This window comes from Bombus pyrosoma, linkage group LG10 (assembly GCF_014825855.1).
Source record: "Bombus pyrosoma isolate SC7728 linkage group LG10, ASM1482585v1, whole genome shotgun sequence".
In the NCBI taxonomy this organism is placed as follows: Eukaryota; Metazoa; Arthropoda; class Insecta; order Hymenoptera; family Apidae; genus Bombus; species Bombus pyrosoma.
In genome coordinates, this window is record NC_057779.1 from 13,941,401 (window position 1) to 13,955,894 (window position 14,494).

The 14,494-nt window shown below is 33.1% G+C and overlaps 2 protein-coding genes across 13 annotated transcripts in view; one reads left to right on the forward strand and one right to left on the reverse strand.

Annotated features, from left to right (window-relative positions):
- The first annotated feature begins 891 nt into the window (after positions 1–891).
- On the forward strand, positions 892–3,619 carry LOC122571848 (PDZ and LIM domain protein 4-like). The gene is made up of 3 exons (XM_043736083.1): positions 892–1,043; positions 2,321–2,439; positions 3,089–3,619. Exons 2-3 carry the CDS (start codon positions 2,341–2,343, stop codon positions 3,266–3,268), a joined length of 279 nt encoding a protein of 92 aa, XP_043592018.1. The 5' UTR covers positions 892–1,043; positions 2,321–2,340; the 3' UTR covers positions 3,269–3,619.
- A 1,453-nt stretch (positions 3,620–5,072) lies between these two features.
- Positions 5,073–14,494, reverse strand: part of LOC122571844 (dual 3',5'-cyclic-AMP and -GMP phosphodiesterase 11-like) — a 151,091-nt gene continuing 141,669 nt past the window's right edge. For 8 of the 12 annotated variants that reach the window (XM_043736075.1, XM_043736077.1, XM_043736074.1 and 5 more), the window contains 11 exons: positions 12,197–12,445; positions 11,894–12,004; positions 11,704–11,801; positions 11,537–11,600; positions 11,208–11,443; positions 11,010–11,109; positions 10,608–10,862; positions 10,425–10,534; positions 9,931–10,336; positions 9,250–9,333; positions 5,073–7,823 (listed from right to left, as the gene is read on the reverse strand). In XM_043736075.1, the coding sequence (XP_043592010.1) occupies positions 7,650–7,823; positions 9,250–9,333; positions 9,931–10,336; positions 10,425–10,534; positions 10,608–10,862; positions 11,010–11,109; positions 11,208–11,443; positions 11,537–11,600; positions 11,704–11,801; positions 11,894–12,004; positions 12,197–12,445 (1,887 nt within the window). In that variant the 3' untranslated portion in view covers positions 5,073–7,649. The remainder of the gene's footprint in view (positions 7,824–9,249; positions 9,334–9,930; positions 10,337–10,424; positions 10,535–10,607; positions 10,863–11,009; positions 11,110–11,207; positions 11,444–11,536; positions 11,601–11,703; positions 11,802–11,893; positions 12,005–12,196; positions 12,446–14,494) is intronic. The other 4 variants (XR_006318253.1, XR_006318250.1, XR_006318252.1 and 1 more) reach the window with 4 other exon arrangements.

Consider the following 14,494-nt stretch of genomic DNA (forward strand, 5'->3'; position numbering starts at 1 on the left):
TTCAATGAGAAGCTGTTCTTAAGAAGTGAAGGAAATACTTAATGATGCTTTTCGTTATCTCGGAGAAATATAAGGGCCTAGTAATTATGGTAATACAGTACCTTTTTACCGATCTTACGTGTGAAGCAAACTTTACAAAATATACTAACATAAATACATTATATACATAAAAATAATATCTTGCATCGCTTTTCTAAAATAGATATCCGTACACCGCGGCGATTCTTTCATACACGGTACATTAAACTAATGAAACGCAATTAATTTTTGTTCGAAACATTGCACACTTATGCCGAGATAATTATGAATCGACCGGGTTAACATCACAAGATATTCATCCAATTAATGTCATGAAATTAACATTGTGTAATCGATTTTGATGATAAAACAGACATGTTTACTTTGTGTGTTCACGGCGTTCGACGAATGAAATAGAACTTTTTTAGTTGTTCAATTTTATGACCAGTGGCATACTTGAGATTCATTTCATGTCTCTGCGTGTTTAACGCGTTGTATCGACTTTCGCGGCTTTTCCAACAAACGCGTTGACATTATAAGTTTATTAATTGAAAGGACGAAACCGTTCCATTACGTTAAATTGACGATATTCGATACATCTAAAAATTCAATTTATTAAACGATGAACTACAACCCGTATAGATAGAACCGATAAATGCAATTAGAAAGGGGTGGAGTGTGTTTGGTTTCAGCCGCATGTCTAGCACGGTCTCGCAACGCTTGTTGCATCTGAAATAGTATGTAGGGTATAATGTGTCTATAGTACGAAATTCGAAGCTGGCCACGGCATTGTATTCGCTGCACTTGCTCTAGAATAGTGCGAATGGTGATATAGCGAATTAAGTCATGATCAGCTTTCGGGCATTGGCCATCGTTTATTTATGTGCGCATACTCGTGACACATCGTACATGCTATCGACGGATATCTGTCTCCGCGACATTTCGCTCTTTGATCGAGCTTCTTCAGAGTTCGTATCCTTTTATCGAAATTCGAAGGATTTTTTCGTATTGTCGTATTACTTGAGGTGAGTGAAAGAAATTGATTTCTTTTCTTCCATCTGTCTGCCACTGTGTAACGCTTGAATTGCGAGCATTTACGTACAAATAAATCGATTTTCAAATAAACAAACTTCGCTAAGCGCGATAAAAAAATGGAGTAAAGATCACGTGTGATTAAAAAATCATAAACAACGAGACATGGTGTGTTAATAATTGGTTTTCAGTATCGATAAATCGAACAAGCGTTTGACACGACGTATGGATATTCGAAAAAATATTATACACAATTTTGCACTCACAAGAGACACTTAACGAGTCACGGGTTTAAGTATATCAAATTAACGCGTTCAACTTTGTTTATAATCATCTATTGCTATCTGTTAATCGAGTTAACTGATGACTCGGATCCTTAGTTTTTCAAATATAATAATTTCTTCCCGTAATCTTCTAATAATCCCGTATCTTTTTACGTACGGTGTTATTTCTACCACAAATAAGTTACGTGATATTTACGTTTAGAAGAATTAAAATCGATCTATTTGAAATTGAGTTGCCTTTGTGAACATTCACTTTCGTGATTAGGGAAGTTTCTAATTAAACGAGGATTCGATTAGGCTAAAGGGTAGAACCTCCGTCACCAATTTTATGTTCGTTATAAATTGAAACTGCTAGTACATATACATTTCTATTTTTAATTTCGTCAACGCCACATAAAACGTTGGAAGGTACTGCCTCGATCGTCCAATTTGTGGAAATGTTTGACTGACTTTCTTCCTACATCGTATCTCATAAATCGACTAAGAAACTTTCCTACAAACTCCACTTCCGATAAATCGTTAAACGATCGGTCGATTAATTGCAAGATTCTTGTTAACTTTTTCATCCTTGTGCCTTGAAAACTTTCCAATAGCGCGTATAGTAACATTCTCTGATAACACAGTTAAACGTTACTTTTACTGAGAGGAAATACTCAAGGGAGATATTCCAGCTTAAATTTCTAAGACCTAAGATATTCACAGTGAAAAAAAGATCGATACGTAATATCCAAACGATCGATATTAAAATAGAAAAAAAAACTGAAACGAATTAATTATCTATCGGTGATAAAAAACATTTCTCAATATACAGTTTATCTTTATCCTAATTTCACTTTACGGTAAATTTTCAAAATTCTTTTTACGTAATTTATTTTTTACAACAGTTTCAAAGAAGAAAGGTTACTGTACTTTAACGATTCCTATTACTGTACATTAATTTGCAACTGTTTTCAATTATATTATTAAATCTCGTGTCTTTGTTACAGGCGATCATCTTTCAATTACTATGGACGTTGATATAAAACTCTCTAGAAGCAGCAATCAAGCTTGGGGCTTTCGATTGTCCGGAGGGGCTGACTTTAGTTTTCCGATGACTGTTGTCAGAGTAATGTATAGCATGTACTCTACTCTAATCTACTAATATTCATTGCAATCGTACAATAATCGCGATAGTAAGCCTGTTAATAATTCTCATACGTGTTAAATACATCGTGTTTTTCGATTGGAAGCGTGGATCGCGCCACGACTCGATAATATCGTATATTTGGAAAAACAGTCGCGGAAAATATTCACGTTTTCTGCTTTAGAGATTTTTATCGACATTGCATTCGTATCGGATCGCGTGACCTCGTTTTCCTTCGGCCTGAATCCTACGGCCGGCCCAGTGGAACATCGTTCGGAGAAAAGAGGAAATCATTAATCGAATCGTAGATGAGAAACTGCTGGATATTTGTGAATCTCAACAAATTTTCGTCGGCGGTAGTTTCGTCCTTGGCTTGCATTTCGCTGTTACCTCGAGTTTCCACGGCGAGATCTCTAATAACAAAATTCGACTTCGCTATAATCACTTCGATAATTCATTTTCTCTGAAGCTTTTTTATTCGATTACAATCTTGCAAGTTGTAGCAGTTGCTGTGACGGTATCTACAACGCATGTAAAAATATGTGACTGTAGTAACGTTTTAGTAAAAGTATGCAATGTTCGAATAGTCATTGAAATTTAATCAAATAAAACGTCTTCTTTTAATTAAAAGGTATCTCTCGGGGGATTGGCTGATCAAGCTGGGTTAAAAGCTGGCGACATAGTGACTAAAGTGAATGGCGAAGCTATACAGCGTTTGAGGCACTGCGAAGTTCGTGAACGCCTTGTCAATTCCGGAAATGAAATCATGTTGTCGGTCGTGCGAAATCTGAAATTCAAACGAGCCGTTTAACGAAAATGTTCATTGACACGCATCTCGCTGCGAGATACCGATAATCATTCTATTTTTGTAAACAATACGACGAGGATAAACGTTTTATTATTGACAATCAGTTGTACGCAATATTAGTTAGCCAGAGGATACAATCGTATCGGTATTCCTTGATCGATATTAAAATCCAATTTTTACGATTTACAAACTTTTGTTGTTATTAAAGTATATTGGTAATAATGCTCGTTCGATGTATTCTTATCATTGTATATACCTTGTATAGACATATACATTTTACCATACCACGGTGTTAACTGGTAATTCCAAAAGAATTTCGAAGAAAAAATAAATCGTCAACCTACTCAAGAGTAACCGAATGTTTTATTTTCGATTTTATTAATCGATGTTACCTTTAATTTGAAACTGTAACAAAAATATTATTTGTTGGCTATTTTTCATGATGGTTCTGGCATCGGTAATCAAGGTCCATCGAGACAAGCTTGCAACATCATGTTGTCGTTACGTGTCACCGATTGACCCACATTGCAAAATACAATTTGTCAACTATTGATCCGGCCTCCTCTATGATCGTACATACCTTCTCTGGCTATGAGTCATCAGTCCGTTAAGGTGACGTTTTAAAGTACAATTAGTCGTTCTATTCAAATGACGGATCAAGACTTTGTATTGTATTGCGCTTAAGAAGAATTAATACCAAAAGGTACCAATTGCATATTTTATTTTTATATCTTTACTATTTAACATCAAATTTATAATTGATAATCCATATACGCCGTATATTATCCAGTTACATGACATCGAGAATGCTTCTGACAGTTGAAATATGTAGAACAAGCGGAATATTGCGGATTGAAAAGATTAAAATGTAGAGATTGAAAAATGATGACTATACATATACGTATAAATTTTAATATTTACATCTAGCACAATTGTACCTTTCATTTGACTTTTTATCTTCATTGTATAATTAGATCGTCATAATTTAGTAAAATCGTATATACATACATATATCTTCCTTTTGTCAAGAGAAAGGCAACAGGTGATGGACTCCGTATTTTTAGTTGAAGCGGGATATACGTAAATCGGGGCAATGAACTTTGCGGTGAACTTGTAGTTCGAAAATTTTATATATTACTATCTGGATAATTTTTTTCTTTTCTTTCTTTAATATAACAAGTTAGTTCCAGACAGTATATGGTAACAAACATATTTTCGACGGTATACTGTCTAGATTATCTAGAGTATTAGATACGGTAAACCGTAGGAATAAACTGAATCAATTCGTGTATCAAGTTGAATAAAATATTTATATGGTTTCTTTATTTAACATAGACACTTTCGCGAAACTCAATGATACATTAATATATTAAGAATACTGTAATTCCATGCAATACGAATATTTCCTTCGAAAGTTTAAAAGAAATAACGGAGAAAGAACGCTTTCTGATTGTCAAAATAACGAAAAGAAAAAAAAAAAAAAGAAACGCAAGCGTGTAAATTATTGTCACGTATTAAAATTTACGTGTTAACGAACAAACTCAGAAGTAAATGTATCAGTGATTTTTTAATAATAGAAACACATGGTAGAATAAAGTAAATATTAATTGAAGAATCTACATAAATTTTAAGCGTGAAAATATCGCATCGATATTGCAGAGGTAAATTTTCGAAAATAATCTTCTATAAGACTAGGTTTAAACGTACATATATGTATGTATGTATGTATTAATAGTAATATTTACTGGTGCATTCAATCTATAGGATATGATTTGAAAAACGGGAAAATAAAATGACTAAAGATAAGTTATAGATATATCACATAATTTAGTCTTGTTTTAATATATTAAATGTTCGGTATAATATATGACTCTCATACTATATGTTAAATCATAACGTAAACAACATACACGCTAAACAACTTCATTTTGACGTATCAATAATTTACACGAAAACTGTACATTATATCGCTTCTGTCGGCATAACATTCACTCGCACTGTAACAGACACGCGGAATAATTTTTATCACACTTCTTACACATTCCTACTCCAATTATGGAATCGTTAAAATTGACAATTCATTAACGATTAGAAAAAGAAAAAAAGAACATCAGAACGATGAAAGGAACATATATAAAATACAGACTACCAATATAAGTAATGATCACACGCGAACGAATCCTGAAGTGTTTTCGTCTTCGCAAAGCTACGTTTCTACCTTGAGGTTGGATATGTAACTCTGACAATATGCAACACTGCGAAATCGAGAGAAGCCTCCCAAAAAATGAGTATCCTTCGATGATACAAATGGATATTTAGTAAACAAAAAATTTACCAAAGTATCATGCTTGCGACGCACCGCCTAGCCAAACGTGTTTAAACTTCGCCTTTTAACGTCATTTATTTAGTTCCAAGCCTCGATATATCGATGTGTGTGTGCCAGTGTACGGATCACTGATATAACACACAAGTCAGAATTTTTAACAACATTAATAAAATCGCAATGATATGTTCATTCTTTTGATCCATAATTTATGATAATCGTTAATATGCCTTTAGGATATAACAAGAACTTGTCTATCCGAAATTATAGAGACACATATTATACAGACGTGGCGTTTCTTACAAATATTTCCTAGATTTTAATTGTTATACTCTGAAACGATAGCTTTGCGCGAAGAGGAAAACGATTACTCGAATCTAAACGATGTCACAAAACATTCAAGATAAGCAAGATAAGCAACGAGAAAATTAATTCCCGTTACATCTAATCACTAATCGTAATAATTAGCACGCGCAACAGCATTTAAAATCGTTGCGGTATTGAGTAATAAAAATCACGATTGATCTTTATGTATAAACGTACACTTTGGTTTATGAATACATTATATAATTACACGAAAGACTCGATCTTGGTCGGACGAGTCCATAAATCGGAGACAAGTTCCCTGTAAACGCGATCTCAAGACAGACCTGTGTATTCTTTACCCACATTTACGTAATTATCGTGGAATCATCTGTCTCGCTATAATTGAAGACCTGTAATTTTGTCAAAGAACGAGATTCATATACACACATGCTTAACATCTTATAAACATTTTTCTACATACTTTGTTGTATTTACAGTTTCATTTCTTATTTACTAAGAATTTAATAAGCCATACTCGTATAAAATTTGTATAACTATCAATGTTCCCTGTTAACAAAAATAAAAATAACGTCATTTTCTTATCGCTTAAAATACTGCAAACGGACATATCTACAACATATTATAATTACACGTATAATGAGAAAAATGGAAGTAAATTTTCAACAAGCCACTCTTTGATCAAGCAATACATACTTTGATAATACGCATTTTAATTTCAATACGTATTCAAAATTCAATTTCGCGCTTTTACTCGTTCCATCTCGTTTCGCGAAAGGTTTTGTTTAGATTTTTGAACAAAACAATGTCATTGTCATTTTATCAGTTCTACGAACGAAAAAAGAAGGAAGAAAAAAAGCGTTTAATGAGCGAACAGTACTATTTTATCTACTTCGATAGCACCGTTATTTCATCCCTCGCACGAAATTCTAGTGAATTGCGCAATTTTATATATATCTGCTGAAAAATACATTGCCATAATTTATCGTCGATATTATATTTATACGTAAAAGCATAAAATATGTCACAAGTCACAGGTCTTCAATTCGCAATAGAATTCGCACACGAAGAGAAAAGAAGCTTCTACTATCCTATTGGATTTCTCATATTTTATCGTTCTTCTTCTTCGTCCTCTCTGGACATCAAAGATCTGCCATAGTAAGTATACGTACAATACGATCAGGTACAAGAGTAGCATCTCGGGGTTGATCTGTTTTTAGAGAGGACGAAGCTTCTCGATCGTCTTAAACTAATCACCTTCAGCCTCCTTGATTTCTCTGATTTCATCGACCAACGTATAAAGCGTACACGATAATCTGGCTAGAAATAATTTTTATTCTTTTAGGATGAATTATTTGCATTAATTTTCGACTTGGAATCGCATGCAAATAAATAAAACTGGCAAACACTCAACACATACGATTAACGATCCATCGAAACAAACGAAGTTTTACATATGGCTTTGAAGAACTTTTTCTTTATACTTGTAATACTATGAACCATAGATACAAAGAACGTGCCGCGATGATTAATATAAATGAATAAATTAACTCACGATGTTTGTAATACCTAGTATCGAGACGAAGGTGTGAAGCTCTTCAAACGTATGACAGTGATCATCATCTGCTGCTCCCTTTGACATCGTGTTCTGTTTATTCTTCGTTCTAAAAAAACAGGTAGAAACTATCCGTGTACATTTGTCTCCATTTCATGTTTCCGCGTCCATTGAAATAATGACTACTGGTCCGCCTGTTCCCTAGTTTCTTCAGTATCGGACACTGACAGCGTCCTATCATGATTCGTACAGTTGTCTGTTTTACATTTGGATTCCGCGATCTCGAGCCAATGTTGTTTGTTCTTTCTAACACCTTCGACCAACGGTTCCAATTTATCCGATAACAAAGCGAATGCCTATTTACAAAAAGTCACTTTATATTTAAGGACGTTCGGTTTAACAATAGCAGGAAATATTTGTAACGTGTTGAAATAACAAAGATCCAAATACTAATCTATCGAAACTAACAGCGTGTAATTAATTCAGGCAAGATGAGATTATTACGAAAAGTAGAAAGCATTGCGATAAACTAACATAAAGGAAATAAATAGAAGACTATCGTATATTAATGAAACGAGATGATAAAGAAATCATAGAAAAGTGGCAAGTCAATTTCGATTCTAGTGAAATTATTATATCATTTTGCGAATCATTATTAAGTAACGTTGTGTATTTACTATAATAGATAAATATTAAATTCGTGAACCTTCTCCCCCATATTTAATGTAGTGAAATAACGTAACGTGAAAGCAACAAAACTGTATATAATATTGCAGATGGATATAATGCTAAAACATATTAGTTTATTTGAAAAGACAGTATAATTTTTTACAACATTTCTGATTTTATGAACGCTACATTAATGTTAATATACAGGGTGATCCACACGATTGATTCGAGTTATAACTTCCTTACCAATGAAGTTACAGAAAAGTGTTAAAAGAGAGAGACGAATGGAGAGGTGAAAAGAGTACTACACATTCGTGGGACCATGTCTTCTTTCTTCTTTTAGAACTGCAACGGTGAATGTGCAATCAACAACTGTATTCTTTTTCTAAATGGAAATTTATATCCTTTTACATAGACAGAGTCCTCTTATTTGTTCTACGTAGAAAGCTATTGGCGTACAATGGTGAAAAAATTAGTTACCGAGATATTTTTAAAAAATGTCTTTATTGAAGAAGATGCTCAAATGCTTCTCCATTGCACTGTAAACATTTCAGACAACACTTTCCAATTGTTTCTATAACTGAGTTAAGGTGATCTCCGGTTATTGCAGCACACTGCAATATTATCCGTTGCGTTGCATCCGCTGAAGAATTTATGGGATTTGAAGCGATGAATCGTCATGAAGCGTTTGAGAATCTCCTTCGATAAAGATACTTTTTTTTAAATATCACGATTATTAATAGTTTCTTTACAACTGTACTTACTGAAGTATTGCCTTTTTTACGTAGAATGACAAACGGAATGTATCTACGTGAAAAAATGTATGCATTTCCATTTAAAAAAGTAACGTAACTGTTGATTGCACATGTACCATTTAAGTTCTAAAAGAAAAAAACATAACCTTTTTCTTTTAATATATTTCTGCAACTGTACCGGTAACAGAGTTATAAGTTGAAGCAATTGTCTAGATTACCCTATTATTATATTTCTTTTACTAGTGTATTAACATAAATGATCGATAATGTGATTTAACGATAAGTTAAAAATTGTAACAAATATGATTGCTTTTTAGATGGTATTTTGCTATTGTCGGTAGCGTAGAAAGCTAGTTACCTCGTAAATAGGGAGGCATATCGAATCGATGAAGCCAACTTGCATCATTGGCAGTTGGTCCTCCTTTTCCCGGTTCATAATGTCCTGCAATATCATATGAGTAACGGTGCTATTTTTGAATCATGAATAATTAACTATGTAATTGTAATATGTACAATATTGTAAGCAGAAATAAATTATAACTGTTAGTAGTAGTAATAATTAGAAAATTATTAGTTATAAAATAATATATTATATCATGCTGGATTACAATAAAACAAGATATATTAAGTAGCAAATGGTTTATCTATAAAAATTCAATAATGACTTCTGTTAAATATACCTTTAGTTGATACCACAGATTTTTACTAGTAAGAACAAGAATTATTGGTTTACCGTAACATGTTGTTCTTACTGTTTTTGTATACAATTACTCAAAAATCAAAGAATTAATCTTTTCAATTTTAAATGTTACGTATCATTAGGTCTGATTTTCTAGTACTTTAATATTATATTATATTTAATAATGCGCGATAGAGAAATTCATTTCTCTACAAAAACTTCACTTAGAAAGATACATAATACATCTAATGCTGTTATTTTAATTACTGTCTTTTATAACTAGGTTAATGTCTACATTGTTTCCTGTTACTTATAACTACGTTATAATTAAATACTAAAGCTTAATTTAGCGATACATACAATAGGAGTGATATTGAGAGTCCGCCTTTCGATATCTCCTTGTTCAAAAAATTCGCTGCTAACTAATTCTGCCACTCTCTTTTCAACATCCCAAGGCTTAGTTATGGCTGCCAAATCACATACGGTCATCAACATCCCTCTTAAAAGTTCTCGCTGATCACTGTAAGCCCAATTGTAACTTTCACCTTGAGCTAAGGTAAGGAAAGCCCCTCTTCTTCGGAAGTAAACCGCTAAATCGGTAGAGAGGATTGCTTCTTCGAGAACTTTTACCACACGAGAATATTCTTCGGGAGATAAATTTGATAAAATTTGATTTCCTTGACTACTTAATATCATAAGACACTGATCAAAGTGATGATGTTCCATCGTTGATGTTGAGTAAAGCTGCGCCAATGGCGAAGAGGCTCTGTTAGTCAAAGATTTTCCCCGTTTGTATTACCTTAATTTTTTACTGAAGCAAAAATATGTTTTCTCCTCGGAACGTTTGTACTTACTTGATTTGGAAAGAATTATTCGTACCCCGGTGGTCCAGATCGTGACACAAACAAGCAATAATTAACGCGAGACATTCAATTTCTCCAAAAATTTTCCACCATTGTGTGGCCTAAAAAATAATACAAATTTATTTTTGACATAATTCCATTCAATTTAAACTTAATGGCATTACGTTTACTCACAGTTAGAATGGCAAACATCATTTGCGCCACATTGAACGCGTGACGCCAATTGTGATATGTGACGTTTCGGTAATTCTTTTTTACACTAAGAAGCCAACGACAAAGAACATCGTAGTCGATATGAAAACGTTCTACGAAGTCAAGATCCAAAAACATTCGAAGACACGCTGTTAGAGTTTGATCGTCTTCCATATAAATGTCATCGAATTTAAAATCGTGCAATTTAAAATACGCTGCAGAAGGCACTCTTAAACCCTAGAATTGGGAATCAGATTTATTTTGTGCTATATAAAGTACGTGAACGTCATTGAACAGTAATTTTCGAATTCTTTAGAGAAGAAGTAAAAGAAAAGTCAAATACGTTTGATCTTTAATATATCCAGCTTATAAAGCTAGACTTACCCTTAATCTTTGTGCATCTTCCAATGATGCGGAAGCATGGTAACTGAGCACTTCTAACGTGACACTCTGTTTGGCCATCGCTATTACAGCTTTCTCATACCTAAAGAAATGATTAAACAAAATCAATCCTAGGGAATTCATTCGTTCCAATCGATTAACTATCAAACGATTTCAACAGTTTATTTCTTGCATATTTACATGTGCGTATTGTGAATTCCCATGCCACAGAAAATAGCAAATGCCTCGACGAAGTTCTCGTCATTCTTCGTAAAGAGAAGATCGTCGAACTTGTTGATGAGTTGAATGACGCCGATAATCTGACCCGACGAGTTCTTGATGGGCATGCAGAGAATAGTACGATGTCTAAAACCAGAACCATCATCTACTGAAGGATCGAACCTTGGATCTTCGTAGGCGTTCGGTATATTCACGGTCTAAGGAAACGCAATAAAATATTTTCGGTTATAAATTGTGAAATCGGACAAACTATTATGATAATACATTGCTCTGTTAACCAGTGCATTTACCTCGCCGGTAGTAGCGACATAACAAGTGATGCCGACATTTATAGGGAATCTGCCCTCGAATGGACTGCGTGAACAAAACCGAATACATATAAGGTTTCCGAGGAAATTGAATTATTGCTGGTAATTGAGTGAAGAGAAATGAGAACGTAATTACAAACTTCATTCACCTAGTGCGAGAATCTGAATCCTCGCCGGTGAGGTCGTTCGCCTCGAAATCAAACACTCGTGAGAAACTGCCCTTTGATGCCTTATGCACGAGAAGAACCTGCACAGAATATTGGATTTTACATTAAAAATGTTCTCTTCTCTGTATACGATACAAAGCACGTATATACCCGAGAAGGAGAACGCGTTTACCTGTACTCGTTGACACTGTATCAAGGATTGCGTGTGCGTTAGAATCCTTAAAACCATATGTTCTATCGTGCTCTGCTCTTCGAAAATCATCCTAGCCAGGTCCAACAGAACCTACAGTAGCGAATAAAACACGGGTTTAAAATCACCAGCTTGTATCAAAGGCACAAAAGAAGATGGAAAGACCATAAACACGAGATTATGAATAATTTATGCATTATTCCTTATATCGTTTCATTATTTGTTACTTGTTACACGCGTGTAATTTCACCAGTTACAGAATATTCCGTTTCTTCATCAACTGACCTGATTTCTTTTCACTTCTAATTGACTTTTTTCATACAGCTGCGCATTCCTTAATCCAATTCCACAGAATTGCAGGTATCCAGCGAAAATTTTTTCGTCTTGCGTAGTAAATTGACTTTCACCACCGAGTTTGTTGATAACTTGTGCAACTCCAATAACATCTCCGTTGCAATCCTTTATTGGCATACATAAAAGGGCTCTGGTTCTGTATCCCGTTAATGCATCAATTTCACGATTGAACCTCGCGTCCTAAGAACATATTATATTTATTAACATATAAGGAATAATTACAGGACACAATAAATAATGTTTTGGATAGTTATTTGATGCGAGGAGTAGCACTAATTTTCAAATCCAGTCCTTGTGCAAACGTATATATACACAGCTCCACTTGAATTATTCGAACGACACACGTCTTTTATACTTCTCTTTGCTTCTACTATAAAAGTTACGTAAGAGTGCTTTGCTATTGTTGACGCATACGATTTTTTATTGGAACAATGAACACTGTCTTCATTGTGTCATTAGTTAGAAATTGTACGTGTCATAGATTTCAATTATTCGAACAATGTACATCGACTATTGATATCGTTCGTACAATTGTCACCACTAACACATGTTTAGATGTATAGTAATTTATCGCATCGACGCAATAATAAACTATAAACAGATTTGAAATTTTAGAACTATATTATATTAGAGATGATAGAGGAACAAAATTAAGAAACCGTACAATAGCTTTTAAATATGTAAATATCAATTAAAATATTTGTTACTCAGCTTGATACAGAGCCAAAATTTTAATATTTTGTATCGATCTAGCAGTCAAATTTTATTTTGCAATACACGTGAAATCGACGAATCAATTCTCTGTAACAAATCTTCAACTCTTCATAGAGAAATAAATTATAACTGATAATACGTAGATCTGATGTCTAGGGACTAATAATTGCCGTAGTAAAATCACTTATCGTTGGTAATGTTATACAAAGAAAGTACAATGGGACAACGATAAATAAATAAAATAAGATCTTTTAAATATTGATATATAAGTACGAAACTCAAATGTAATTCTTGATAGTTATTAGTTTCGCGGTAATTAAAACTAAAATAAGTTAAGTATTTAATTAAACTTAGATACTTCAGAAATACGATGTCTTAAAACGTTATGAGTAATTGATTATTAAAAAATTTAATGGAAACGTCGATAGTTTGAAGTTGGAGAACTGTAACGAAATAAGATTTCAAGAACTTTAATAATGTGCTTTAGCTGTTACCAGTTTTCATTGGAATAAGAAATAGAACTACGTAACTTCAGAAAGGTAATAAAATGAAATAAAATTCACAATTGGAAATAAACGAAATGTAATTTTAACGAACATTATTATTCTGTCGTATTTTATGTTATTTAATATTTAAAAAAAGATTAATTTGTAATATTTACACATATTGGGTTACTTGATTTACATATAATCTTTGATCCTTCTATTTCAATTATTTTTGAGGTATTGGTAATATTACACTAATTAATTATAGATTAATTATGTTAGTATACGTCTTACGCTCATGGTACACGAAATATAAGACGAAAGAATATTTGATAAGCATACAATACTTAAAAAAAAATAAAAACATTTTAAATTTTCAAGACTGAAGTCCTTACAACGAATGCTCTCTGTGAATTCTAATTAGTTTTCAATTTTCACTAGTTTGACATTTTATGTATTAATATTGTAATGATGCTGATCTAAAATATTTAATGTATTAACGTGTTCCGTATAATTTTCATCTTTTTCATTCAAATTACTGCATCACGATTATATTACGGAGCATAGATTTATTACACTAAAAAATCTAAATTGATTTTTTTCTATCCTCGAGTTTACAATTTGTCCAGATATGGATATTCGGTAAATTGGTCTAGCGATTATGTAATCTAAATAGGATTTGAAACCGACATATTTCAAGGTGTTGGAAATGAAAATGTCGAATAAAACTTCTAAAGTTCTAAAATATACAAAACTGGAACAATCAATGCCTCTCTTCTCCTTACCTTAGAAAGCAAGAATGTTACTAATCGTAAATATGTTTGCCGTAGTTATTAATATGTTTCGCATCGTCTATCGAAAATACAAAAAAAAAGAGTGAGAAATTAAAAACTGGACAAACATTACGTGGCGGACTAAAAATTTTGACTCTAAAGTAGAACCCGAGCGTTTATCGTATGTTTGCATTTGGATTTACAAACACAGAGTTTTGGATTTGCCAAAATATTACGAACGCTTCGTTATACAATAA